At 33.4% G+C, this 26997-nt stretch overlaps 1 protein-coding gene and 1 long non-coding RNA gene across 4 annotated transcripts; both read right to left on the minus strand.

The window, feature by feature from the left end:
• Positions 1-1702: 1702 nt before the first annotated feature.
• LOC144835919 (uncharacterized) lies at positions 1703-26995 on the minus strand. 3 transcript variants are annotated; one of them, XM_078691045.1, is made up of 9 exons: positions 26481-26995; positions 25153-25219; positions 24562-24630; positions 24143-24217; positions 23902-23940; positions 23620-23683; positions 23192-23232; positions 22974-23033; positions 1703-1977 (listed from the first exon to the last, which is right to left on the minus strand). In XM_078691045.1, exons 2-9 carry the CDS (start codon positions 25194-25196, stop codon positions 1905-1907), a joined length of 465 nt encoding a protein of 154 aa, XP_078547171.1. In that variant the 5' UTR covers positions 25197-25219; positions 26481-26995; the 3' UTR covers positions 1703-1904. The 3 variants fall into 3 exon arrangements, with proteins under 3 accessions (XP_078547171.1, XP_078547172.1, XP_078547173.1); XM_078691046.1 differs by lacking the exons at positions 1703-1977; positions 23192-23232 and having other exon boundaries at positions 22883-23033; positions 26481-26993; XM_078691047.1 differs by lacking the exons at positions 1703-1977; positions 22974-23033; positions 23192-23232; positions 23902-23940 and adding an exon at positions 23243-23491 and having other exon boundaries at positions 26481-26994.
• LOC144835923 (uncharacterized) lies at positions 19121-20354 on the minus strand. Its single transcript, XR_013611125.1, has 3 exons — positions 20218-20354; positions 19522-19593; positions 19121-19384 (listed from the first exon to the last, which is right to left on the minus strand). It is a non-coding gene; the product is annotated as an uncharacterized LOC144835923 (long non-coding RNA).
• Positions 26996-26997: the final 2 nt, after the last annotated feature.

Consider the following 26997-nt stretch of genomic DNA (forward strand, 5'->3'; position numbering starts at 1 on the left):
CCTATGATTTTCAAAAGACAAGACCTGTAATAGAATATAATTCAAACTTAAATATATCTTTCCCTTTCCTCCTTTCCTTCTGTACTCTTATGCCAATGTATGCCAACTAAAAATTGTTGAAATAAACACTATTTTTTTTGATAATGATCGTCGGGAGAAGATTAAACATGTTTAAAGTTCTCTCGACGACCTAAAAACTACACCCGACGCTATCTCAAGATGACTCGTCTAGTCGGGATTTAACTCAGAAACCGAATGTTTCGTCGGGCCTCGTCGTACGACGCTGTCTAAGTTGGCCTTAATGAATTTATAAAAGTAAATCACCCATGTCAATAAATAATAATAGTAGTTTACTAATAACTTTTAAAAGTCATATCTTTTGTTTTTTTATTTATTATAGAAACTAATCTAACTAAAAGAATAAGAAATCTCACCAAGGTAGGATTATCGAATTTTCATTTTTTAACGATGTTTCAATGACGTTAGGTGTCACGTGAAACATTAAAAACCTCACCGAACAATCATCCCAAAATCCGTTTTTTCTTCATTGCATTTGGCATCTCTAATAAGAAAAAACACCTAACGTAAGATTGCTAAAAAGGTCTGCCATTTATAATATAGCAGAACTTATCGTAAAACTCTGTCTACGCTATCAAACTAGTTTGACGAAAAAAGTGTGATGTGCCCAAATATGGTAGTGCTATACCCAATGGTAGTGATATGACGTCATCATGCCTCCGTACTCTATCATTGTGTCCGCTTGGGGGAGGGTTTTGTATTTTTAAAATTTGTATTATCATTTTAATAACTATTAGACCGTTGATGAAGAGAATGTAAAAGAGGTTGCTGTTGAAATTGAGAAAATAGTAGAGAAAACAGGTGATTTTAAACCAGCTGATATACAAGAAGTATCAGGAGCATTGGAAACAATAACTGATATTGAATCAACAAACGAAAATGTAAGACAAAAAATAATAACTTTACTTTTTCCGCCTACAACCAATTCTCCTTTATTTTGAACAACATCCGTTGTCTGTGATTCCTATATGGAAGAAATAATAAACATTTAATTTAAACAGATTATTAATAAACTTTTCTTGTACGAGTTTAAAAAGACACAAAGAATGAAACAATAATAAATAATATTACATAGTCTACTATGTAAATACTAGAAAGTGATTGGTCGAAATTACTTGACATGCTACCGTTTCGGGGATTAGAAATACTTTTGTTTATATAAGGCACGATTATTATTATTATTGTTACCTAGTAAATAATCTATTCGTTAAGATTATGCAAGTTATATATTTAATGTTTAAAAGTTTGGTCAAACCAAATTGTTTCATTACATTTAGTAATTAAAACATGTAATTAACATGTAATTATGACTAGATATTTGTAATCAATATCAAATTTACTGTGGTGGGCTTACGTCCTTGCGTTGCCTACTGTGCAAACCAAACTTCTTTTGGCCAATCACGATGCGATGAATCACTTGTTATTGGTTAACGACTACGTCATCGCGTTGCGTCTAAGTAGGAAAACTAGCTTTACAAGGAACATTAGCGTGCGTTTTTTTTTTTTGCTCTTTTAAAACTAGAGTACAGGTGTGATAGGACACATGTGTCACAAATGTTCTCTAAAGAATCGCCATCTATGAATTGACCAAATGAGGGCATCTATACAAAATAACATTTAATCTTTCGTATTACGGTTTGAAAGCCTTTAGCGCATTGATATGTATGATTATTCTTACAGGTTACTGGCGCAGTAGTTGGTACTGTAGATGCAGTGCTCTCATCTGATTCATCAGACACTAATCTCCCTCCTGAGACAACCTCTGTCATCCTTGAGTCTTTAGAGCAACAAATTAGTACAGCAGCCAATGATGGTCAGAATTATACTCAGAATGAAGAAACGCTGTCTGTGCAGACTTTAAGTTTTGACTCTGATAATCTTAGACACGATGTTATATTCCTGGTGGAAGAAGAAAAAAAAATTACTGAGGTTTGTGTTGATGGTCGTTGTAAGAGTTATGACCAGTCTATCACATTACCACGTGATCTGTTTAAAAACGGTATGTAGGCCTACATTGCATTACTCAGTTGTAAGTGTCATATACTTTACAGTACTGTAATAGTCTAACGCCCCCTATATATAGTTTAACTACCTAAACACAACCCATAAAACTACAGGAGATATATCAGCCAATCTTCTGTTCGGAAGACCCCTTTAAACTCATCTACATTAGTTAATGCCAAATATTGGATTCCAAGTGAGAAATGGGCAGGCAGAGCAAAAACAGCGACATGATTCAAAGCTAAACAGCGAGTATTGAGTGTGTCAGAGAAAATGTGTACCTTAAATGGTGTTAGTAAACAGCAATTTAGTACCACTGTATAATTATAGTCCGTCGTTTAATTACTGCTTTGAATACGATATTAACAGTAGTAATGATGTTACATGATAATATAGGCCTATAATATTTTAAATAATAATAATTATTATATATATATTAATGATATTGTTTGATATTTTGTCAAATGCTTCACAGATAATATGTGGTCCAATGTGAGTTTCACATCATATTACAATTCCAAATTGTTCCAGTCGTCGAGTTATCCAGATCTCAAATTATCGAGTGTTATTCTATCAGCCACTGTGTATGACGACAGCCTTTCAACTGTGTTTGAAGAGCCAGTAAAAATTGTCTTCAATACTCCTAAGGTACTATCATTTTCAGAAAGTTCGTTTTATATATTAACTTGTTTTATGATATCCGTGACATTTCCATCAGCTTGGACGAAGGGAACGCAAGTTATAATTCGACCAATGACAAGCGACGACTCGGACGAGTTTGGATTTACATTAACGTCTATCCACCATTACCTAACGTACAAATCGACTATCGAATCTATAGAGAGTAACCTGTAAATGTAATCACATAAAGACAAATGGATCGCAACAAAATCACAACGAAAGAGTAATTTTATTCATTTTTTGGATCAGGTTAATGCAAATCAAAATGCTACTTGTGTGTTTTGGAACTCAACTCTCAACGGCTTTGGTGATTGGTCAGAAGAGGGGTGTATGCTAGTCAATATGAACGATGAGGGCAATATAGCATGCCACTGTACACATCTTACAAATTTCGCAGTTTTATTTGTAAGTTTCACTTTGATTGCCATTTTTTTACGAAATTAATGCATTCTTTTCTAAGTCAATTACTTTGGGCATCCATGAATAAAAATCGATATAAACATTGAAATATTCGGGATTTTTCAGTTTCATAACAATTTGTCGGGACATTTTGAATTGTTTTTGGACATGTTGACGTACGTAGGATGTGGGATGTCGATATTGTGCCTACTGGTGACAATCGTGTCTAGCCTCTCAATTAAGTAAGTTCATACAGAATTACAGCTCAGAGTAACAAAGTAAATAGTAAAACAAATTTATTTTATTTATTTTTTATTTCAACTTTATATAGACGGTAACCCTTCCAGTTGGACAAATTGATATTCAAGGCCCTCTTAAATTCCAATAAAATATATATAAAAAATAAATTACATTACAATACAGTACATTATTTACAAATATAGGCAATACAACATATAATATAGGCCTACAATTTAGTTTATGATATAGGCCTAGAATTAAAAATATAATTGAAGTCTAGATTTAAATTTTTTTATATTATTTAATATTATTTATTATACAATTTAGGAGCCAAATAACTAAAGTAACCTCTAAAGCATTCACGCTTCACTCTTAGTACATGGAGGTTTCCATTAGAAGCACTCCGAGTTCAAAAATTATTTACAAAGGAGAGCCGCGCTGCCAAATAATCCGGGGCGATGTATAATATACATGCAGTAATAATCGTATTCTTATTCAACATAACTCTTCGCAAACGTCAACCTCAGAAAATACTAATAAACCTTTGCATCTCACTAACTTGTCTGTATCTCACATTCACATGTGGCATTGCTACTGCAACTCCAGGAACTGTAGCTTGTACAACAATAGCTGTATTGTTGCATTACTTTCTGTTGACGTCTGTCGCATGGACATCCATGGAAGCAGTCAATATGTATTTGTTTTTTGTTAAAGTCTTCAACGCTGATACTACCAAGTCGTTGCCGTTTTTTATGATCTTTGCTTGGGGTAAGTGTCAAGCACAATAAGTTAAGTATCTTTAATTGTTGGTATTGACAAACATTTAAATAATGACAATCCTAATCGTCGATTATCATAAAAGGTAGTAGTAAGGTAGCACGTCAGTACTTGATGCGTGCGTATTGATTGATTTGTATTGTGTATTTGTGATTATGATGTACTGAGGCAATTTCTTCGTTTTCATTTCAATGTCCGTGTTTGTCCTTTCCGCGTTAACCCTTACCGCGTTTGCCCTTTCCGCGTTCGCCCTTTCCGCGTTTGCCCTTTCCGCATTTGCCATTTCCGCGTTTTTTCTTTCCGCGTTTGCACTTTCCGTGTTTGTCCTTTCCGCGTTTGTACTTTCCGCGTTTGTCCTTTCCGCGTTTGCCCTTTCCGTGTTTGCCCTTTCCGCGTTTAACCTTTCCGTGTTTGTCCTTTCCGTGTTTGTCCTTTCCGCGTTTTCACTTTCCGTGTTTGTCCTTTCCGCGTTTGCCCTTTCCGCGTTTGCCCTTTCCGCGTGTGCCCTTTCCGCGTGTGCCCTTTCCGCGTTTGTCCTTTCCGCGTTTGCCCTTTCCGCGTTTGCTCTTTCCGCGTTTGCTCTTTCCGCGTTTGCTCTTTCCGCGTTTGCACTTTCTGCGCTTCATTGCCGAAATTCAATTATACGGCAATGATGGTCGTCACGTCAAAATCCACTAAAATAGACCTTTTTCAATGATTAATCAATTCTTTTGTGGAAAAAATAAAACTGATAAAACTTTACAGCAATTATAATTTATAATTGTAATCATAGCACTTTCATCGGACTTTAGATTTTTATCGCACCTGGTTGTGTTTTTCTTCAGCGGCGCGTAAAAGCAGTTAAATCGGCCGAAATCACCTGATGCCTTTAACACAAATCCCTCTACAGTCAAAAGTTGTAGGTCGATTTTAACCGGGAAAAATCGGAAAGCATTCTTTGTCTTCTACATTGATGCTAAATATGGATTTGATTGGTTAACTAGTTCTATCGGACCACCAATCATATTTGTGAAATCCCTTCGAAACTCATTCTTCGACGCTTATTCATTGCCAACGTAGCGAGATCCGATGTTCATGCTAGGCCCGAAATTTACTTCAGACAAAACAGGCAAAATTACTACATTATCTCTATTTTTAAATACTTAAGATCACAGGCAAAAGAAAACGATAGGCATTCACACAATCTAAATTATATGTAGTAGCGACTTCTAGATTTTCAGTACGACCAGTATATAAATGTCAAACGGACGATTCCATTTTCCTATGTGTTTGGTACGTACGTATGTGAGTGTGGTGAAGCATGTAGTATGGAGTTTGTGATATCGAATCATATTAGATAATTTTGTTAATGTTTTTGGAATTAAAAATAAAAAGCTTTCAAAATTGTTAACTTGTTTAATTTGTTGTTTTGTAAGCACCATATTTTGTTAATTAACTATTCCAAACTCATTACACGCCTGACTGAACGTCCACTGTGAACGAAGAGCGAATTCAGCGAAATTTTGTCGTAATGACCCTTTCTGCGTGCTCTCCTTCTACGTTTGCCCTTTCTGTTAAGGTTTGATCTGTTTGCCCTTTTCGTATGTTGTGCTTTTCATAGTGTTTTTGTTAATGTTTTCATGTTGTTTTTGTTTGTATCGTGTACATGACGTTATATTTTACTAGAATGTATGCACTCCAGACTCTCGTTTGGCCTTTTAACAGCCGCCTATGTTATATGCACGAACTAGTTCATTACATTCGTGACTAATAGATACAGTATTATTTTGATTTTCTAGGTGTTCCGTGCATACCACCGGTAGTTCTACTATCAGTAGATGTGTCGTTCTATGAAAATAAAGACTAGTAAGTATTACTATAAAGCTACTTCCCACACCTCACGGACCGGAAGACAGCGCCATCCTCCAAAACAAACAGTCATTATTTATTCTCTAAATTCCGAACCAAAATGTATTTACAAAAACGAATTAGCATGAAAAATGATATTGTAATAAACATGAATAGAATACGTGTAGGTAAATGAGTAAAATCTAAGACTTATATATTTCGTTTCATATTTCAAAGTATAAGTGATTGTGTAATTTCAAATGAATGTTTGAGAGCAATGTAATTTATATTCTGTTTCTGGTGATTTTGGTCGCAATTGGTCTTTATGTGAAAATTGGTCTTTATGTGACAAATTGGTCCTTATGTGACAAATTGGTCCTTATGTGACAAATTGGTCATAATGTGACAATTGGTCTTTATGTGACAAATTGGTTCTTGTGTGACAAATTGATTCTTATGTGAAAATTGGTCCTTATGTGACAAATTGGTCTTTATGTGACAAATTGGTCATAATGTGACACTTGGTCTTTATGTGACAAATTGGTCATAATGCGACACATTGGTCTTTATGTGACACTTGGTCTTTATGTGACAAATTGGTCTTTATGTGACAATTGTTCCTTATGTGACAAATTGGTCTTTATGTGACAAATTGGTCTTTATGTGACAAATTGGTCTTTATGTGACAAATTGGTCCTTATGTGAAAGTTGGTCCTTATGTGACAAATTGGTCAAAATGGAACAATTTGGTCCTTATGTGACAAATTGGTCCTTATGTGACAAATTGGTCTTTATGTAAAAAATTGGTCCTTATGTGACAAATTGGTCATTATGTGACAAATTGGTCTTTATGTGACAAATTGGTATTTATGTAACAATTGGTCCTTATGTGACAAATTGGTCATGATGTGACAATTGATCCTTATGTGAAATTTGGTTCTTATGTGACAGTTGATATACAATGTCGTTTGTTGGCCTTTCTTATAAAACAGTACATTACATTATTTATATTTATTTTTTTCATTACAGTTGTTATCTCAACACAACAGAATTCGACATCTTCATCTACGCTGTTCTTATTCCAATCGCAATTGCCATCGTGTTTAACTCGATTATATTCGTATTGGTCCTTAAAAGTTTATACTGCTCGCGATCTGACGTATCGAAGAATGTAACTCTAAAGGAGAAGAAGAAACGAGTTTTCAACGCTATCGCTATATCTTTGCTCTTAGGCCTGACATGGGTTTTCGGATTTCTGTCTTTTGAGAGCAAAACTGACCATGTGTTTCTAATGTTGTTCTGCTTGTTTAACTCGTTCCAAGGAGTCGCAATATTCTACTTGTTCACGTTTAGACAGAAAGAATTTAAAATTTATGTAAGCACCGGACCATCACCCACATAGAGCAGTAAATAACGATAACAGCAACATTGTAGGCATATTAACAGTGTCAACAAACAACTCAAACAAATGTACCTTTAAAGTTGACGTTAAGAAATTGAAACTAGTTATAACAATTTGACCAAGGACCATATTTTAACAACGTATTTGGGATGTACATAAAACAAACAATAAAAAAAAATCAACATTTATATTTTTTACGATTTATTTACAAAGTGTGTTTACTAGAAATGTTCGCGATTTGCCAGGAAACTCATTAAGTAAATTTTGCGATGCACCTGTGACGTCACAGTAATTTACAGCGATGGTTCTGAAATCATATTATGATTTCAGAACCATCGCGAAATTAATGATATCGCCGCACGCTCTCGCCGTACAGCCATCGCCGTAAATTACTGTGACGTCACAGGTGCATCGGAAAATTTACTTAATGAGTTTTCTGGCAAATCGCAAAAAATTCTAGTAAACACACTTTGTAAATAAATCGTAAACAATATAAATGTTGACTTTTTTTTATTGTTTCTTTTGCTTATCTGGATTCATTAAGTAGATTTTGCGATGCAACTCTGACGTCACAGCAATTTACGGCGACGGCTGTACGGCGAACGCGTGCGGCGATATTCAGAAATCATATGTATATCCCTAATACGTTTTAAAAATGGTCCTCGGTCAAGTTGTCCTTTAAAAACAATGAATGGTTGTTTGGTGGTCGAGTAGTTACAGCATTCTGGGGTGGAACCGCACTTCAACGACGAATATAATTATACTGTTAGGTCGCATTAGGGTAACAATATAAATGAGACGAACATTCCACCCTGAAATACTAAAATAAGCACCTTAAATATAACTAGATTAAGTACGATTAGATAAAGCATTTGTTTGGCGGGTAGAGTGCCACTAACGGTCGATATGTGTACAGTTGAGTAATTTACCAACTAATTTATTTATACACTTGTAATGTAATGTAATTAAAAATGTTGTACATACATTTTTTTTAATGCATTAAGTATATCCATGCAGCACGTAAGGACCAACTTTAGATAAACTTAAGTGAACTTTTTAGCTGCAAGTTGTGTTCAAATAAATCCAATTGATTATCGATTTGGGGCAGTTACATTTAGAAAAACACTATTTTTATGACAATTGTAAGTCATTAAATTTCAATACAATTCCTATCTTATAACATTGCAAAAAAGTCATATAGCACCACCTTTTATAAATGGGTTTGTTTCACGATGCTTATAATGCTTTACCACTGTCGACAAAAAATACGTTTAGAACTAGGTTTAGAATCTTCGCGGAAAGGAATTTGGAAGATGAAATATGGATATGCATGCGTACATGTAAACTGACGCATTCGATTCGTGCGAACAAATTCGCAAAGTGAAAAAAAAAAGGCTTTTCTGCGTGTTGTGAGGTAAAGGATTTCTAAACAGTGTATCAGTGTATCAATCAACCTTACGGACATTCACATTAGGTTATGATAATTAGTTTACTGTAAATACACACACGATAATTTCAGTATAAATTAAGTTGCATTTTACGTTGAATACCAGCAAGAAATGATGATTAAAGTTGATTTCGAAGAAACCTAATGCTTAATTAGCCGTGAGGGATTGTGTTTTATTATCATACTTGTATATTGAAATATAAATATACAATCAAATAAAAACAATTATATTTACAAAAAAAACAAAATAAATAAATTAAGGGCCCAGTAACTGAGAGAATTACCATCTGAGGGCGCGCTATATGATATTTTGGCAAATTTTCTCGAGAAGATTGTAATGAGTGATCAAATAATGTGGCTTCTGTTTGTTTTTGTTTTTTATTTATTTATTTCATTTCAACACATACATAATACAAAATTAATAGATAAAGGTAACGTAACCATTAAACAATAACAAGAAATACGATAATAATACTCTCTCAAAACTAAGAAAGTAATTATATAAAAGAAAAATATCGAAAAATTACACCTTATAATAATCATTTTGTAAATAATAATATGATTGCCTTGTATTTTTGGTAAATGTGAATTAAGTGATTATAATTAAGTATTTGTTCTTTTATTTTGCAACTAAATATGTACCAGTTTGTAATTAAAATTAGAGTGTTTGCATCACTGTGTGTTTTTTCAAAACCAAAACATATACTTTCTTTGGTGATAATCAAGTAGTATTGTTGATATTTCGATACATATATTGTTTTACATTTTCCTATATTTTCTTTACTAGATCACACTCAAAGAACATATGTAGCAGAGTTTCGTGCCTTTCCCTACAAAAACTACACACATCGACCTTTGACATCTTAAAGAGCATTGTATTTGTATAAATTATACGATGAATAAATTTAAATTGAAACTGTTTTAGCTTGGTGTCATTTGTACAAGCGTGTAAATTTGAGAAAAGGTTTTTCCAATCAAGTTCGTTGTCAAACTCCTTTCCCATTTGGATTCAATTCCAATTGGCTCTTCAACACATTTTAATATAATGTGTTTATAGATATAATGACAATTTCTCGTTTTCACAGAAATAAATGTCTGTAATTTAGATTCAACTTCATTAGTTGTGTTTACACCTTGTTCAATTAATTTCTGTTTCCAGAGCTTTGGAATTGAATTAACAATCTGGTGATATAATAAGAAGTCTGGTTTAAAATTATATTTTTGTTTAAATTCGTCTAGTTCTAATATTTTCCCTTCTTTGTTCACGATATCTTTTACGTAGTTTACATTTTTAACCAACAATTTTTTTTCAATTTTAAATTCTCTTTTATCAAAACATGAGTTGTTCCATAAAGATTGATTTAAGATGTCCTCTATCGTATACGGTTCTACAAAATTGTATTCACTCCACGCAGAGAGTATATCTTTATGGAACCTTTCAAATTGTTTTAATAATTAAGTGTATGAACCAAATATAAGCCATACACGTAAATATTTACTAATATACCGCCCTCTTTAGACAATCTGTCACCGTACCGAGTGTGATATAGTTGAATAACTTGTCTTACAAAGCTAATTGTAAATTAATTAAGTTTGATGAACAAACTTTCTTTTCTATCGCAAACAAATAAATATTTATTTACAAATTCATGGAAACGATATTGACTCTATAAACTTTGTTGTTCAGACCGATAAATATGACAACGAAATACGTATCAACCATACACATACAGGTTACGAATATACCGCCCTCAGTTTCAGACAATCTGTCACCGTGCCGAGTGTGATATAGTTGAACAACTTGTCTTACAAAGCTAATTGTAAATTAATTGAGTTTGATGAACAAACTTTATTTTCTATCGCAAACAAATAAATATTGATTTACATTCATGGGAACGTTATAGACTCTATAAATTGTGTTCAGACCGATAAATATATCATATTTCAACTTGTGGATATTCTTTCTATTCAACTCACACATTCATTGTTTGTATAATATTACATTGTGTTTATATTGAATACCAGCAAGAAATGTATTAAACTCTAACTTGCAAAAAAGAAAAAAAGGATGAATAAAACGAAAAAAGTTGTATATAATATATCAGATTCTGGTATATCGGTGAAACAATGGCATGACGGTCGTTATGAGCACACACTGGCTAATTACAGAAAGCACAGGCTAAAGGGGTCCCAGAGCATGTGCAGCCCTAAATGCAATTACCCAGCGTTGGAGGCGTCTATGAAAGCAAGTTTTTGTTGATCGGCATACTGAATTACAGGCCAATAAGATTCAGCAGCTACTATATTCAAGAAAAAAGCAGACACTATTTTACAATATACAATAATTACATCGAACTACAAACATTCGAAATATACATAAATTAGTACGGTATAGCTTAGAAAAGGATTCTGGGTTTATATTTTTACGATAAAGAAAACCACGAAGATACTTTTTGAAAGAGATAGATCGATTGTTTATATCACAAAGTTCATTGTGTTTTTAAGCAAGCTAATATATGTAAAGCAAACTTGTACAAGTTTAATTGTTTGCATTCAAAGAAACAACATACAGTTGTACGCTCCTCATACAAACGGCTTTACATAATTATTTTAGTGTCGATCCAATCAAAAAGTTGATTTCTTTTTCTTGGTGGAGAATAGGTCTCGTACTCAGATACCGATTTGAACTACTTTAACGATTACTGTTTTATAGACAATTCATTACTCTCGCAATACGTTAATGAATATACCACCTATCCTCCGGAGCACCACACAATGCGTACTGCATTCGGTCTAACATATTTAACAGCTGCAGTAACTGCAGTTTGTCAATCAGCATCGTGTTTTGGTAAGTAGCCTACAATATTAGTGAGGCTAGAACTATAATGCCTTATTTTTTAGACTTAAAAAAGAAACATAATTCTTAAAACGCTGCGTTATATATTCCGATAATATATTTGTATTAAATCGATAGTCTATTTTTTACATTGACTTCATAGCGATGAACATGTTTATATGACGCTCTGCTGCTTTGTGTTGCGGAAATAAATTACTTTATTTTAGTTCTGGGGCCGGATTTATCAAACTTGCTTAGCCAAAAATCTTCTTAACTTTGCCTTAAATCCTTGATTTTGCCAGTCAGATTTATTAATAATATCTAAGCAAAAATATTTGTTTAATTTTGTCTTAAATCTAAGACGAACAACACCCTGCCTTAAGATGAAAAATTTCGTCTTATCTCATTTCTGCAACAGAAACATTCTTTTTTTGACAACGCGAGTGCGCTAGGCCGGAACATTGAACATTCGGAAATGCGTTTTACGCTGTACTACAGACGGTAAAATAATGATATCGATCTTCAGTAAGATGATGGCCTAGAAATTGGACGAGCAAAACTAATATTTTCGGCTACCAAGGGTCGCTCTCATTGATAAAAAAAAAATGTTGATTTGATTTAAAATGTTGTTGTGATGTATTTTTTGTTTAAGATTAATTTCAGTACTAGTCCAGATCCCTATGTCAAAAAGAGTGCCTTCGTGTGCAGATCATGGGGAAAGTGTAAACATTGTGTTTTATGAATATTTGAATCATGCTGGTTATAAAAACCCATGTTTCTCTATATCCAAAAAAATAAAACTTTATATTAAATACACATAATTCTGATAAATTTATGTGAAGTGCTTAAAATCAGCAAATATAACACATTTTAATACTATAACAAATGCTAGTGATTTTATTAGATTACAAAGTTAGTGATCATAAATAGAATTCTGTTGCATTTCTATAACATGTTGTTATTATACAACATATAAATGTAAATTTTTCGAACAATTTCACCAAAAAAAACTATTTACGGCCAATAGTTTTTGAGATTATAGGAATGTGTACTACCAGTACAGGTCAAACGTCAATAAGAAGATTTCGGGTCATTTTCTTAAAAAGGTTCTTATTAGACTGAATAGAAACATATACCTTCAGATTTATTTGAGCCCTATTTAAAGTTTGTCCAACTGTTAGTTACGGAGTTATATGATATGTAGGTCAAAGGTAACAAATGCCAAAAATCACTAAAGGGGTCGGGAAACACACGGCCAGTCTGTGGTTCTTTTTTGGCCAGCCTGTGGTCCGAGGGCGCTAGACATTTGGCCAGCCCAGAGCCATATATATATAAAGAGTTACGACATTGGATTATAGTCACGTGATATGCAGATCAATTTGTGTCAAACTTGTCTCCGTTAATGCATGTAAAGTATAGGAGCAAGAAAATACTTTAAACTTTTTCTTATATTTAAAAAATGGAATTGCACATTTTACGGTGAAATATCAATGTGCACAGCGTCAAGAAGTACTTGCGGCATAGAATATTGCGCGCGCGTGCGCTAGTATATTATAAAGTTCGATTGATTGATTTTGGAACGAAACATCCCATAACTACGTCCTATTAATAACAATTATGTAATATTTTCAATTCATAATGCATGCTTTGATGACTAAATAAAATAGTAAAGTGTCGTGGATATATTTGTTAATATATCGAATAGGGTATGAACAATATTAAAATAATAAAGGCAAATTATTACAAATGAAATGATGAACGAGTCTCTGAAAGTTTGTGTCAAAAACACACAGAGAGCCATATACTGTAAAAAAAGAGGGGTGAATTTGTGTGTTTTTTGTATTGGTTCATGCTTTGATGTATCCTGACTTGCATGTAGGCCCTAGCATTTATTCTTTTGTTATTATAGACACAATATATATATGTTACCAAATTAATACCATTAATAAAATTAATTACTAAAATAAAAACGGAATATAAGCGTTATTTCATAGACAAAAAAATCTAAAAATAATGCATGAACTACAGGAAAACGCTATACAAAACAGAGCCATATATAGAGAGAGTTACGACTTTGCGTTCACGGATTTTAGAAAGTCACGTGGTGTGCACGCCGGCCATGTTTGTGTCCAACCATGCCTATGTAGCGTATGGAGTCGAGTCATTTGCTTAAAAAATGTATAACATTCACAAGGCTTTAAATATCGAATTTAATATCAAAACAATCAATTTGTTTAAAGGTTTTTGTTAAGATAATAACGAAATCATAAAGTTACTGCGAACATGATTTTAAACAACAAAATGTAAAAACAATGCATTACTATAGAGAATCGCTGTACAAACTAAACGCGCACGCGTAGAGCGTGCATGGAGCGCACAACCAGAGCCGTTCCGAAATTGATATTTTTGTTGTTTTAAATCATGTTCGCAGTAACTTTATAATTTTTTTATTATTTTAACAAAAACCTTTAATCAAATTGATTGTTTTGATATTAAATTTGATAATTAAAGCCTTTTGAACGTTATACATTTTCAAAACAAAAGACTCAACTCTATACGCTACATAGGAATAGTTGGACACAAACACGGCTTCTAATCCATTCAATGCCGTAACTCTCTCTAGAAATTAGTCTGCCCTGGTTATACCAAGAACTGTTTTTCATTTTTTCTTTTTCAGACACAGAGCTTATGGTATATATGGCTCTGATACAAAATAGACGCGCGCGCCTTCAGCGTGCGAATTCTTTGACACAAAAATGGCTTCTAAACTTCAATGTCGTAACTCTTTATATATATGGCTCTGGGCCAGCCTGTGGTCCCGAGGGCGCTAGCATGAAACACACTGACAGTCTGTGGTTCTTCTTTTAGCTAGCCAGCCTGTGGTCCGAGGGCGCTAGACATATCGACCAGTCCGTGGTCCCGAGGGCGCTAGCATGAAACATACTGACAGTCTGTGGTTCTTCTTTTAGCCAGCCTGTGGTCCGAGGGCGCTAGACATATCAGCCAGCCCGTGGTCCCGAGGGCGTTAGAGATAACTTTTCCATGCTTTTCTAAAGTGAAAGCTTACGTTAGAACATTATATGTTAATTCGACGTTCATTACAATTATTTGCCTATATTCTTAATAATTGATTGTTCATTCTTCTAGAATGAAAGCTAACGTAGAACATTTTATGTCAATTCGACGTTTATTACAATGGTTTGCCTATATTCTTATAATTGATTGTTCATTCTTCTAGAGTAAATGCTAACGTTAGAGCATATGTCAATTCAACATTTATTACAATGATTTGCATATATTCTTAGTAATTGATTGTTCATTCTTCTATAGTGAAAGCTAACTTAAACTACAAAGAAGGAAATTAAAATTTAAAATGAATTAATAAATTGTGTTTGTGTTCTTGGCTGCTATATCATACCACGTTAGATTTACTTAAAAATAATTGCTTGTTTATACGTGCTGTTACGTTTAAACTACAAACTGGCTGCTTACATCTCTAAACTAATAACCAAAGATGACGATTCAAATATTAAATTTTTAATGATAATTAATATACTAAAACAAAATATCAATGAAACTGAACTGAAGTAATTACTAATAAATGTTTGAGGATATTTTCATGATTTTAGAATGCTGGTTCTTAAACCAAGCCGATTTTAATATAGCATTAAAATCATTCTTATAGGCCTATAAAAGCTAATAACGATTGACAATTGTTATTAAAACATTGATATTAATCGTTTTTTTTTTTTTTTAAATAATCAGTCCATAAACTGATGCCAATTTTGGATGGGATCGCCGGACGAAATAAAACTGTGTTAATAAACGTTGTGTAGCGCCCTCTATAGTTTTGTTTCACGACCCCTGCTCAAAAATCATACTTGCAGTCATTTTTGGACAAACTTTTCCATTAGAATGAATATTAATATGCATCTCCCAAACAATTTGACACTAAAATTATTTCATTTAATCTAAGCGTTGCAAAGATATGACCATTTTGTTTTCAATGGATCAAAACATTCAAATTGAGGTCAGAGGTCAAAGATGAATTTTAGAAATTTGATTTGACAACATGGGTTATTATAACCAGCATGATTCAAATATTCATAAAACACAATGTTTACACTTTCCCCATGATCTGCACACGAAAATACATAGGAATCTGGACTATACTACGGTACATTATTACTAAAATAAATAAGAAATATTTCTTACAAAAAAAGCTGCTCGCTTATTGACGTAACAGTTTAAAAAATATATTGTCCCTCTGAAAAATATTCATAAAAAAATATCATTTTATTGTCACATAATAGTTATTTTACCTGAAAAAATGTAATTTAAGCAAATATGTCTGTCAGACAATGGTTTTTGGGTTATAATTAAACGTTTCTTTTCAAAAGTGAATAACTTTGATATGAAACACAGACTCAATTTCTGTCACTTTAGTTTATTTTATTGCTAAGGTCAAGTCTGGGGGTCACTTTATCACGCCTAGATCGCCTAGATACTTCAAGTGTGAAGTATCCTATTGCAAACAAAAACTTTAATGGACTGTTTTGATAATAATTCAATGATTATCTGACAGCGAATTACAGTATTATATATATCGGTCTAGTTTGACAGTCAAATGGGACTCATAAATACCAGAAATGCTTTTTTATTTGGGATTTGTAATTTTAGCATGACGTGTCCTAGTTTACAAAAAAACAAAAACGTCAGCCTCTAGTACTATAACTGCTGCTTGCTTTCAACTTCTAAATGAGTAGTCCTCTTGGGACATTAGCGGGCTAAAGCAGCAGCGTGAAAAATAATAATCCCAATCTGTTCTTTTGTAACCAATTTCCCCTGATACAGGTCCGGCAGCCGTAAAATAAATCTTGAAAAAGAATAGAATCTTTTACACACAACGTCGTTCGTCTACGGGTTGTGTCCAAAATCTACAGCCCAGGGTTTTTGTCCAATTTCTGTTTATTATGTATGAACAATTTTGTGACATTTAATATAATGATGGTATGTAACTAAATATTTTTTAAATATTGTGGAATTACAGTACATGTTATACTACGGTACATATTACTAAAATAAAAAATAAAAATTCCAATCTGTTCTTTTGTAACCCATTTCTTCTGATACAGGCCGGGTAGCCGGAAAATCAATCTTGAAAAAGAATAGAATCTTTTACATACAACGTCGTTCGTCTACGGGTTGTTCCCAAAATCTACAGCCCAGGGATTTTGTCCAAATTCCGTTTATTATGTATGAACAATTTTGTTTATAGTTCAAACAGATTTTCAGACAGGTTTTGATGGCTGGGTTCAAGAAATTAATGATAACTTTGATTGGACACGGATAAAAGGTGCAACGCCATCAATAAACACTGGACCAACAAACGGCCATCCAAGTCAAGGTAAGTTTGTAGGGGATTGGAGTTAATGGTAATTCTATTTTTTATACAGTAAAATATTATAATAAATTTTAAAAGACCATTTTGTTTATTTCAACAGATTTCTATATTTATATTGAAACATCAAATCCAATAACTGAAGGGATGTCAGCTCGCCTGAGAAGTCCATTGCTATCAAACAGCCAAAGTGTTGTATCTTTATCATTCTACTATCACATGTACGGGGCTACTATTGGAACACTCAACGTTTACAGAACGTCAAACTTGGAGGACGAACTGTTATGGACAAGAAGCGGTAACCAAGGAGATATATGGCGTTATTCTGGTACAATACAATTTACACACAATGGTACTGTAGACAACTACATTGTGTTTGAAGCAATTAAAGGGAATTCCACTACTGGTGATATTGCAATTGATGACATTCAATATAATGATGGTATGTAACTAAATATTTTTTAAAGATTGTGGAATTACAGTACATGTTATACTACGGTGCATATTACTAAAATAAAAAAAAAACTAATTCCAATCTGTTCTTTTGTAACCCATTTCTTCTGATACAGGCCGGGTAGCCGGAAAATCAATCTTGAAAAAGAATAGAATCTTTTACATACAACGTCGTTCGTCTACGGGTTGTTCCAAAAATCTACACCCCATGGTTTTTTTCAAATTTCCGTTTATTTTGTATGATCAATTTTATTTATAGTTCAAACAGATTTTGAGACAGGTTTTAATGGCTGGGTTCAAGAAAATAATGATGAGTTTGATTGGACACGGATGCAAGGTGCAACGGGATCATTAAACACTGGACCAACAAACGGCCATATAGGTACATACATTGTTTGTAGGCGCTAGGGGATTAGAGTTATTGATAATTCTATTTTTTATACAGTAAAATATTGTAATAAATTTTAAAATACCATTTTGTTTATTTCAACATACAGGTGATTATTATATTTATATTGAAACATCATCGCTCACAATTGGGATATCAGCTCGCCTAAGAAGTCCAGTGTTATCACCAGGGCAGCAGATATCTTTAGCATTCTACTATCACATGTACGGAGATACTATTGGAACACTCAATGTTTACAGAACGTCAAACTTGGAGGACGAACTGTTATGGACAAGAAGCGGTAACCAAGGAGATTTATGGCGTTATTCTGGTACAATACAATTTACACACAATAGTACTGTAGACAACTACATTGTGTTTGAAGCAATTAAAGGGAATTCCACTACTGGTGATATTGCAATTGATGACATTCAATATAATGGTATGTAACTAAATATTTTTAAAATATTGTAGAATTACAGTACATGTTATACTACGGTACATATTACTAAAATTAAAAAAAATAATTCCAATCTGTTCTTTTGTAACCCATTTCTTCTGATACAGGGCGGGTAGCCGGAAAATCAATCTTGAAAAAGAATAGAATCTTTTACATACAACGTCGTTCGTCTACGGGTTGTTCCCAAAATCTACACCCCATGGTTTTTGTCAAATTTCCGTTTATTTTGTATGATCATTTATTTATAGTTACAGGTTTTAATGGCTGGGTTCAAGAAAATAATGATGAGTTTGATTGGACACGGATGCAAGGTGCAACGTACCAAGGTAAAAATTCCAGTTGAAGACCAGTTGGGAATTTTCCCAGTTGGGAATTTTCCCTGTTGTGAATTGAGACAATTTCCAGTTGAAAACCAGTTGTGAAATTTCCGACTGGTCTGATAATCCCAGTTGTGAATTTTCAACTGGTCTGATAAATCCCAATTGTGAATTTTCAACTGGTCTGATAATCCCAGTTGTGAATTCTCCAACTGGTCTGATCAATCCCAGTTGTAAATTTTTCCCAGTTGAGAATTTTCCCAACTGGTAAATTTCAGTACAAAAACAAATCACACAAACTACAGAACTTATTGTTTAACTGTTTACTTTATTAACTTTAATAATTACAATTACAGTAGTTACTTTCAATTATGCAGTACTGTAGTTAATTACCTCAACCTGCATAACCCTACATCTACACAAATGTCAGCATATTCATTCACTCATTCAATCTTTTATTTCGGAAACTCTGGTCCATAGAAAGTAAATTACATATAAATTAAATAAATAAAATAAACAAAATTACTACTACTCATCTCAGGATGGCATTCCATCTGGAGAGCATCTGTTTCTTTTTTACAGGTCCATGGAAATGGAGATCTAGCATTTATTCAGTAATTTATCTATGAAGTTATGGCCACCATCTTCTTTATTTAGTCATGTTGAAAAAATTAGTCCTGAAAAGAGAAAAACCAAAACAAATTGTTACTTTTATAAACAATCTACAGGTAGTACAAGGAATAAATCAAATTCAAATGTCAAAAACATTATTATATACTCTTTCTGTATAATTAATATACATAAATATATTTACCCTTCAAATTGTACTTTTTTGGTTGGTTTATTATAGCCTTGTTATACTGTATTTAAGTAAACTGGAAAACACCTGTGTATGACAAAAATTAAAGGAAAATTAAAATGTATAGAATTTAGTTTAAGTAAACGAGACAGACTATAAACAGCATGGATTAGGTTGCTTCATAGATTAGTAGTACTGTATTAAGCTAGACTATTGAAGGGTGTATTCAACACTAGCCTAGCTAGTAGAGTAGTGGCAATACAACCTGCAGAACAGTTAGTACTAGGCCTAGCTAGTTTTAAGCCTAGACCTACTGTACTACTAGTACTTCTACTTATAAGCCTAACTAAATTAGTACAGTATTCTAAACTAAACAGTATTCATCATCATGAAATAGCCAAGCCTAGAAATAATGCTTTTTTTGTGTGGTAATTTATTATCATTAAATAAGGCCTAGCTACAGGCCTTAGTAATAGTAGAGGCTTTGTTTCTAGCCTACTAATACTATAGTTTGTGGTCGTACACAGCCATGTAATCAAGCACCTAGCAAGGTGTAAGGCAATGCTGTTGAGGCTAGCCTAGCTGCTGGGTCGCCTAGCTAGCTAGCTAGCCTAGGCCTAGCCTAGCCAGTAGCGAGGCCTCCGTTTTGTTGTCGATCTTTTTTGATCATTGATCATAATAGTAATAAGAGATAATATATATCAGGCCTACCTTCTATAAAACAGCAAGATTGTGCCTCATCCTTAAGTTGATGCGATTAGCCAATAATACGGTGTTACTAAAACCAAAACCCTTTCTAGGCCTAGGCTTGATTTCATTATCAACTCCTGCGCTGTGTGATCGCCAATTTTGCCGCCGAGACTACTGCTGTCACACAACAAAGGAAGCCGTTATTTTGGCCGTTGGCTTGCAGGTTTCTGATTGGTTGTTTACGGTCTGCCGGCCTACGGCGCATGCTCGTTACGTCTATGGTCCATTATTTAAAAAATATTCTATGCAGTATTTTATTTGATTTAATTTTGATTGTTTGTTGCAATAATATAGGATTATAAATAACAAATAAAAAAATTTTATTTATTATATTTTTAATTGTAATGACGGACCATGCTTCTTTTTCAGTCACCTCATCCCAGAACCACCTCTCCCCTGGGTCCTCTCTCCCATTCTCCCACACCCGGCCATCCTCCTTCTCCTTCTTCTTTCTTTGGTTCCTTGGAAAAAAATAGTTGAAAAAGTTGCCCATTTGAAAAAACTAATTGGACCAGTTGTGTTTAAAAAAAAAAACTAGTTGACCAGTTGGAAAACCAGTTGACTAGTTGGAAAACCAGTTGGCCAGTTGGAAACACCAGTTGACCAGTTGGGAACACCAGTTGGCCAGTTGGAAAACCAGTTGACCAGTTGGGAACACCAGTTGACCAGTTGGGAACACCAGTTGACCAGTTGGAAAAACCAGTTGACCAGTTGAAAAACCAGTTGACCAGTTGAAAAAAACCAGTTGACCAATTGGAAAACCAGTTGAACCAGTTGAAAACCAGTTGGACCAGTTGAAAACCAGTTGGACCAATTGAAATTTCCAACTGGTCTCAACTGGAATTTTTACCTGGGACGCCATCAATAAACACTGGACCAACAAACGGCCATATATATGTACATACATTGTTAGTGGGCGCTAGGGGATTAGTGTTATTGATAATTCTATTTTTTATACAGTAAAATATTGTAATAAATTTTAAAAGACCATTTTGTTTATTTTCAACATTCTTAGGTGATTATTATGTTTATATTGGACCGCTGTCAGCTCGCTTAAGAAGTCCATTGTTATCACCAGGGCAGCAAATATCTTTATCATTCTACTATCACATGTACGGAGATACTATTGGAAGACTCAATGTTTACAGAACGTCAAACTTGGAGGACGAACTGTTATGGACAAGAAGCGGTAACCAAGGAGATTTATGGCGTTATTCTGGTACAATACAATTTACACACAACGGAAATGGAGACAACTACATTGTGTTTGAAGGCATTAGTGGTAGTTCCTATACTGGTGATATTGCAATTGATCGCATTCAATATATTGATGGTATGTAACTAAATATTTGTTAAAGATTGTTGAATTACAGTACATGTTATACTACGGTACATATTACTAAAATAAAAAAAAAATTCAAATCTGTTCTTTTGTAACCCATTTCTTCTGATACAGGCCGGGTAGCCGGAAAATCAATCTTGAACAAGAATAGAATCTTTTACATACAACGTCGTTCGTCTACGGGTTGTTCCCAAAATCTACAGCCCAGGGGTTTTGTCCAATTTCCGTTTATGAACAATTTTGTTTATAGTTCAAACAGATTTTCAGACAGGTTTTGATGGCTGGGTTCAAGAAAATAATGATGACTTTAATTGGACACGGATAAAAGGTGCAACGGGATCATTAAACACTGGACCAACAAACGGCAATACAGGTACATACATTGTTTGTAGGCGCTAGGGGATTGGAGTTATATTGATAATTCTATTTTTTATACAGTAAAATATTGTAATAAATTTTAAAAGACCATTTTGTTTATTTCAACACACAGGTGATTATTATATTTATATTGAAACATCATTGCACACAATTGGGATGTCAGCTCGCCTAAGAAGTCCATTGTTATCATCAGAGCAGCAGATATCTTTATCATTCTACTATCACATGTACGGAGATACTATTGGAACACTCAATGTTTACAGAACGTCAAACCTGGGTGACGAACTGTTATGGACAAGAAGCGGTAACTATGGAGATTCATGGCGTTATTCTGATACAATACAATTTACACACAACGGTTATGGAAACAACTACATTGTGTTTGAAGCAATTAAAGGGAGTTCCTTTACTGGTGATGTTGCAATTGATGACATTCAATATAATGATGGTATGTAACTTTAAAATGTTGTGATGTATTTTATAAAAATTATGGAATTACAGTACTGTTTTACTACAGTACATATTAACAAAATAAAAAAGAATGTATAAAAATCATATCTGAGTTTCTAGAAAACTCAGATATCTAGTTTCTAGTTAAATTCTGCTATTAGAAAGCTCAGACCACTGAATGAATTGTTTAGTAATCAGTCAAATGTATACTAAATACTGTATATCTTCTAACTTGGCAAAATAGAATTTTGCTAAGTATACTGGCTTTGTTCGCACGATAGCGTCCATAATTTGTTAATTATCGTCTTGAATTGATACATTGGTGACGTCACAAAAACTAATGTTATAAATAAAATCTGACTTAGCACGCCCTCTGTATTGTTTTAACATAGACCGAAAAATCAAGTAAAATTTTTCTGATACATTGTGCCAAGAACTTCATTTCATTTTACCGTTACCCGATGAAAGCCCAGTAAATATTTGTTTTATAACATTAAAAGTTTCAAAATACGATTTTCAAAATTAACATTAATAGTATAACACCTACTTCATCACTAGTTTCAGATATTGAATCATCTGGCCTATAGGAAGTGTCCACATAAGATACCTATTCAAAAAAAAAGACATAAAAATACTATTTTTATACTAATTAGAAAAGACGTTGAGGGATGTTTCATACAGTTACAATGATACACACTTTTCATATAAAAATTTGGGCGAGGTTAGCTTTCAAAGCATTTTAGTCTATGCTGGTATAATACTTACAGTTTCTTCTTCTTCTTCTTCCCCATAGTTTGTACCAATGTCTAAGAAAACACCAAAATTCAATATTTAAAATTATATCTTATTTCCCAATGATGTCAAAATAGTCAAACAATACTTATTTTTAATTAACATCATAAAGAAAAAATACACTATTCAAGTTACTATTAAATATCAACATATCAACACAAAAAAAACAAAACATTTAAAACATTTTGGACATGAAAACAAAACTGAACCTAAATTGAAAAATGAAATACAAATTTCAGATTGCATACCATTATTCTTAGTATCTGATCTTGGCTAAAAAATTGAATAAATCAGTACATTTATGACAATGGCATCGTTTATGAATTTCTGCTTATGCATATATATAAATACAGTAGTTTTCTGTAATAATTTAATTTTGATAAGAGTTAATAAATACGTACAATTCTTAGACCACAGAATGTAAGACCATCTAATATGTCATATGCTGTCTTTACTGGTCGCAATCTAAATAAAAAATTAGCAATTTATAATATAAAAGTATACATTTTTAAACCCAATGACAGTATAGGATGGTAGCAACATTTACAAATAACATATAGTGAAATATACTCATAAACTATTAGAGATAGTGGCATCCAACATTATGTACCACCAATCTGAGTTTACAATTTACAAAAGTATCAGCAGTTTTATTATGGACATTCAATTAAATAAATATTTACGTTTTTTTGGTGAACAACGTTTTGTTAAAGTCAGTAGCACTGAAATAAAAAAATTTATAATTAATACTAGACAATTTTCAATTGCTGACAAAAGTGTTTAGTCTACTACAATAACTCTTCGTTCTATTGCTTATTAAAAAATATACCTAGTCCCTTTTGAAAAATAGACTATTCCAAGATACATGATTAAAAATTACAAGTGCATCGTGTTAAATAGCAATTTAATTTGGCAAATATTTACATTTTTTTTGTTGGTAAGAAAGTAGTTTTGTTTGAATTATCTTCACTGTATGAGTTGCCACTCCTTATTGTACCACTGAAATTAACAGAAAATACTTATCAAAATACTACACAATTTTTTACTCAACATTGCTAACAAAGGTGTTTAGTCTACTACAATAACTTTTCGTTATATTGCTTATTTAAAAATATAAATATTTCTAATATAAACTTTGATAATCATTTTCTGAAAGCGGTTTGGAAGAACAACGATCATCATGTCTTCCTAGTGTTTACAATCAAAAATCAAGAAAATTCTTATAATTCAACATTGAAAAAGAGCCTAACTTTTTAGAAAAATGGGCTATACAATGAATGCAAATTAAAAATTACAAGAGCAATGTGATATATACTGAGCAATTCAATTTGGTAAATATTTACATTTCCGTGGTAGTCAACATAGTAGCAGTTTCTTCATCACTTGATGAGTCGTCATCCCTTATTCTACCTCTGAAATAAAAAGAATAGTCAGAAAATGGTTGTAAAATTCTCATTCAACTAAATTACTAGATTAATATATTCATAGGTCAGCCGAATTTAATTGTACAGAAAATATTTGCATTTGTAGATTTGCAACCTTACCATTTTTAATGTCACTTTTAAACATTAACTAACTCTACTTTTTTAATTGGCCACATCTGGAATGTATAATAATACAGTAATAATGTTTTTTATCTACCAGTAAGTATACCTACCCCAGAGCAAGTTTCAAATGTAATTTAAAACATCATTTATCAGATTCATACTCACCTATATCCTCAGGGTTACTTATTAGTTTGAAGATCGTGCAACCCCTAGTCTTTCAATAAACCCGGACAGACAGACAGACATGAGTTTTATTAATTTGAGTCAAGTTCAATTAAAGTCAACGATTTGATGATAGTCAAACGTAATCAATAAGCTTAATGGAAATAATTGAATTAGGCCTCGTATCAACCCTATGTGTATATAATTCATATTATGTGTACTTACGATTTCTTTAAATCTCTAAACACATCTTCAAAAGAGAGTGCCATCAGTGTCAGGATTGATTACCTTCCTAGAGTTTAAAAAAAAACTAGAATTTGAATAGCTATAAAATCAAAATGCACTTATTTACTGTACACAATGTATACCACAAGCATTGAGTGAGTACACTTGCTAATAACATTACTTCTGTTTTGAGGGAAAATTATTTGAAATTGAAAATGAAATTTGTGATACAGCTGAGAATTGACTGTCATTTTAACGTAAGGTTAAAGTAGATTTAGGCTTACTTAGTTTATACAGTTTATAATATGCTTGTCTGTGTAGTACTAGTATAGGTTACTAAGCACATCAGTGATAAAGCAGTTTTTAGAGGGTATGACTTATGAGATGGTTAACCTAAAGACTATCTTTAACAGACAAACAAGACCTACAGCACTTCAAAGTGCTGTACTTGCCTATGTACTGCCTTTATAGCCCCCATAATCCCATATGAATGAGAATCATAAAAAAAAGTCACAGAAAAACCTGGCTCATCCTACCACTTCTACTAGAGTACTAAGCATAGCTACCTAAAAAATAGGCTAACCCTCTAAAAGTTAACCTAGACTACTAGTGCCTACTACTACTACTAGGCTACTTTAGGCCTGTAGAAGTAGAAAGTAGCCTAGGCATAGGGTAGGCCTATTCTAGGCCTAGTAGGGGTCTACCTAGGCCTAGCCTAGCTCTTAGTAGAGTGAGTTGTATTTTATAACTCTTCCTAGGCCTAGCCTAGAGCTAGGCATCCTTTTGAATTTGACATTGTAAATGTCAACATTTTTGTAGGTTTAGGCCTAGGCCTAGAGGGCCTATAATATTATAACCTTAGTAGGCATAGGAGGCCTTAACTAACCTTCTAAGCTTATTATTATATAGGCCTAGACTAGGCCTAGCCTAGTAGTAGTAGGGCTAGGCCTAGCTAGGCTAGGCTACTCTCTTTTTAGGCTAGACTAGGCCAGGGCAAGGCCCCTCCCGCTAGCTAGTAGTAGTATAGGCCTACCTAGCTAGTAGTAGCCTAGGCTTAGCCTGCCTACCTACCTACTTGGCATGGCATATGACCGTTTCGGCCACAGACAGTTCCGGCCACAACAGATTTCTATGGCCTTTCTATTTCTAGCCTAGGTAGGCCTAGCCTAGACGATCGACGTATCGTATAGAATAAGGGTACTTGTAGACCCTCTCGCTGGCCCGGGCCTAGCCTCACTAGCCTTAATAGACCTGTATATTATTGGTTGTTAGTTGTTTTATTTTATTCAAACTAGCCTAGTAAATATTAGTAGTTAATGTATGCATACCAAGCATCAAAAAAGTTTTTTACTACCACCCCACGGCTCGCTTCCCGCCGATCCTCTTCTCGCTTCGCGCGCCGCCCGATGCATGCATACTGCGCATGCGTGGAGGAGTGGGATCTTTGAATTCAAAGTTTTAATTCGCCTGCTGATAGTGTTGTTTTAATTAAACTTCAATAAATACAATGTTTATTTTAAATTTCAGGTATAGCAAATTTTCCAGATTTAGAATCATTAAGGAAACATTACTAAACTAATTTGCTAAACATATAATCCGTTTTTTGTTGAAAATTCAAGAAATACTGAATGTCTACCAAGTGTCATATACATACAACACGACATATAACCCCCTTTATTCTTATAGGGTTTAATTTTATTAATAAACACCCCTACGACTAAAATCAACTATTCTAAGTGTTTAGACATGTACTTGAATAGAAAGACTGCTTCAAATCTTAAGTTACAACTGCAGACGGTGTTTTTTACGGTATGTTAACATTAGGGAGACATCATAATGTCTCCC

This window comes from Antedon bifida, chromosome 2, assembly GCF_963402885.1.
Source record: "Antedon bifida chromosome 2, ecAntBifi1.1, whole genome shotgun sequence".
Classification (NCBI taxonomy): Eukaryota; Metazoa; Echinodermata; class Crinoidea; order Comatulida; family Antedonidae; genus Antedon; species Antedon bifida.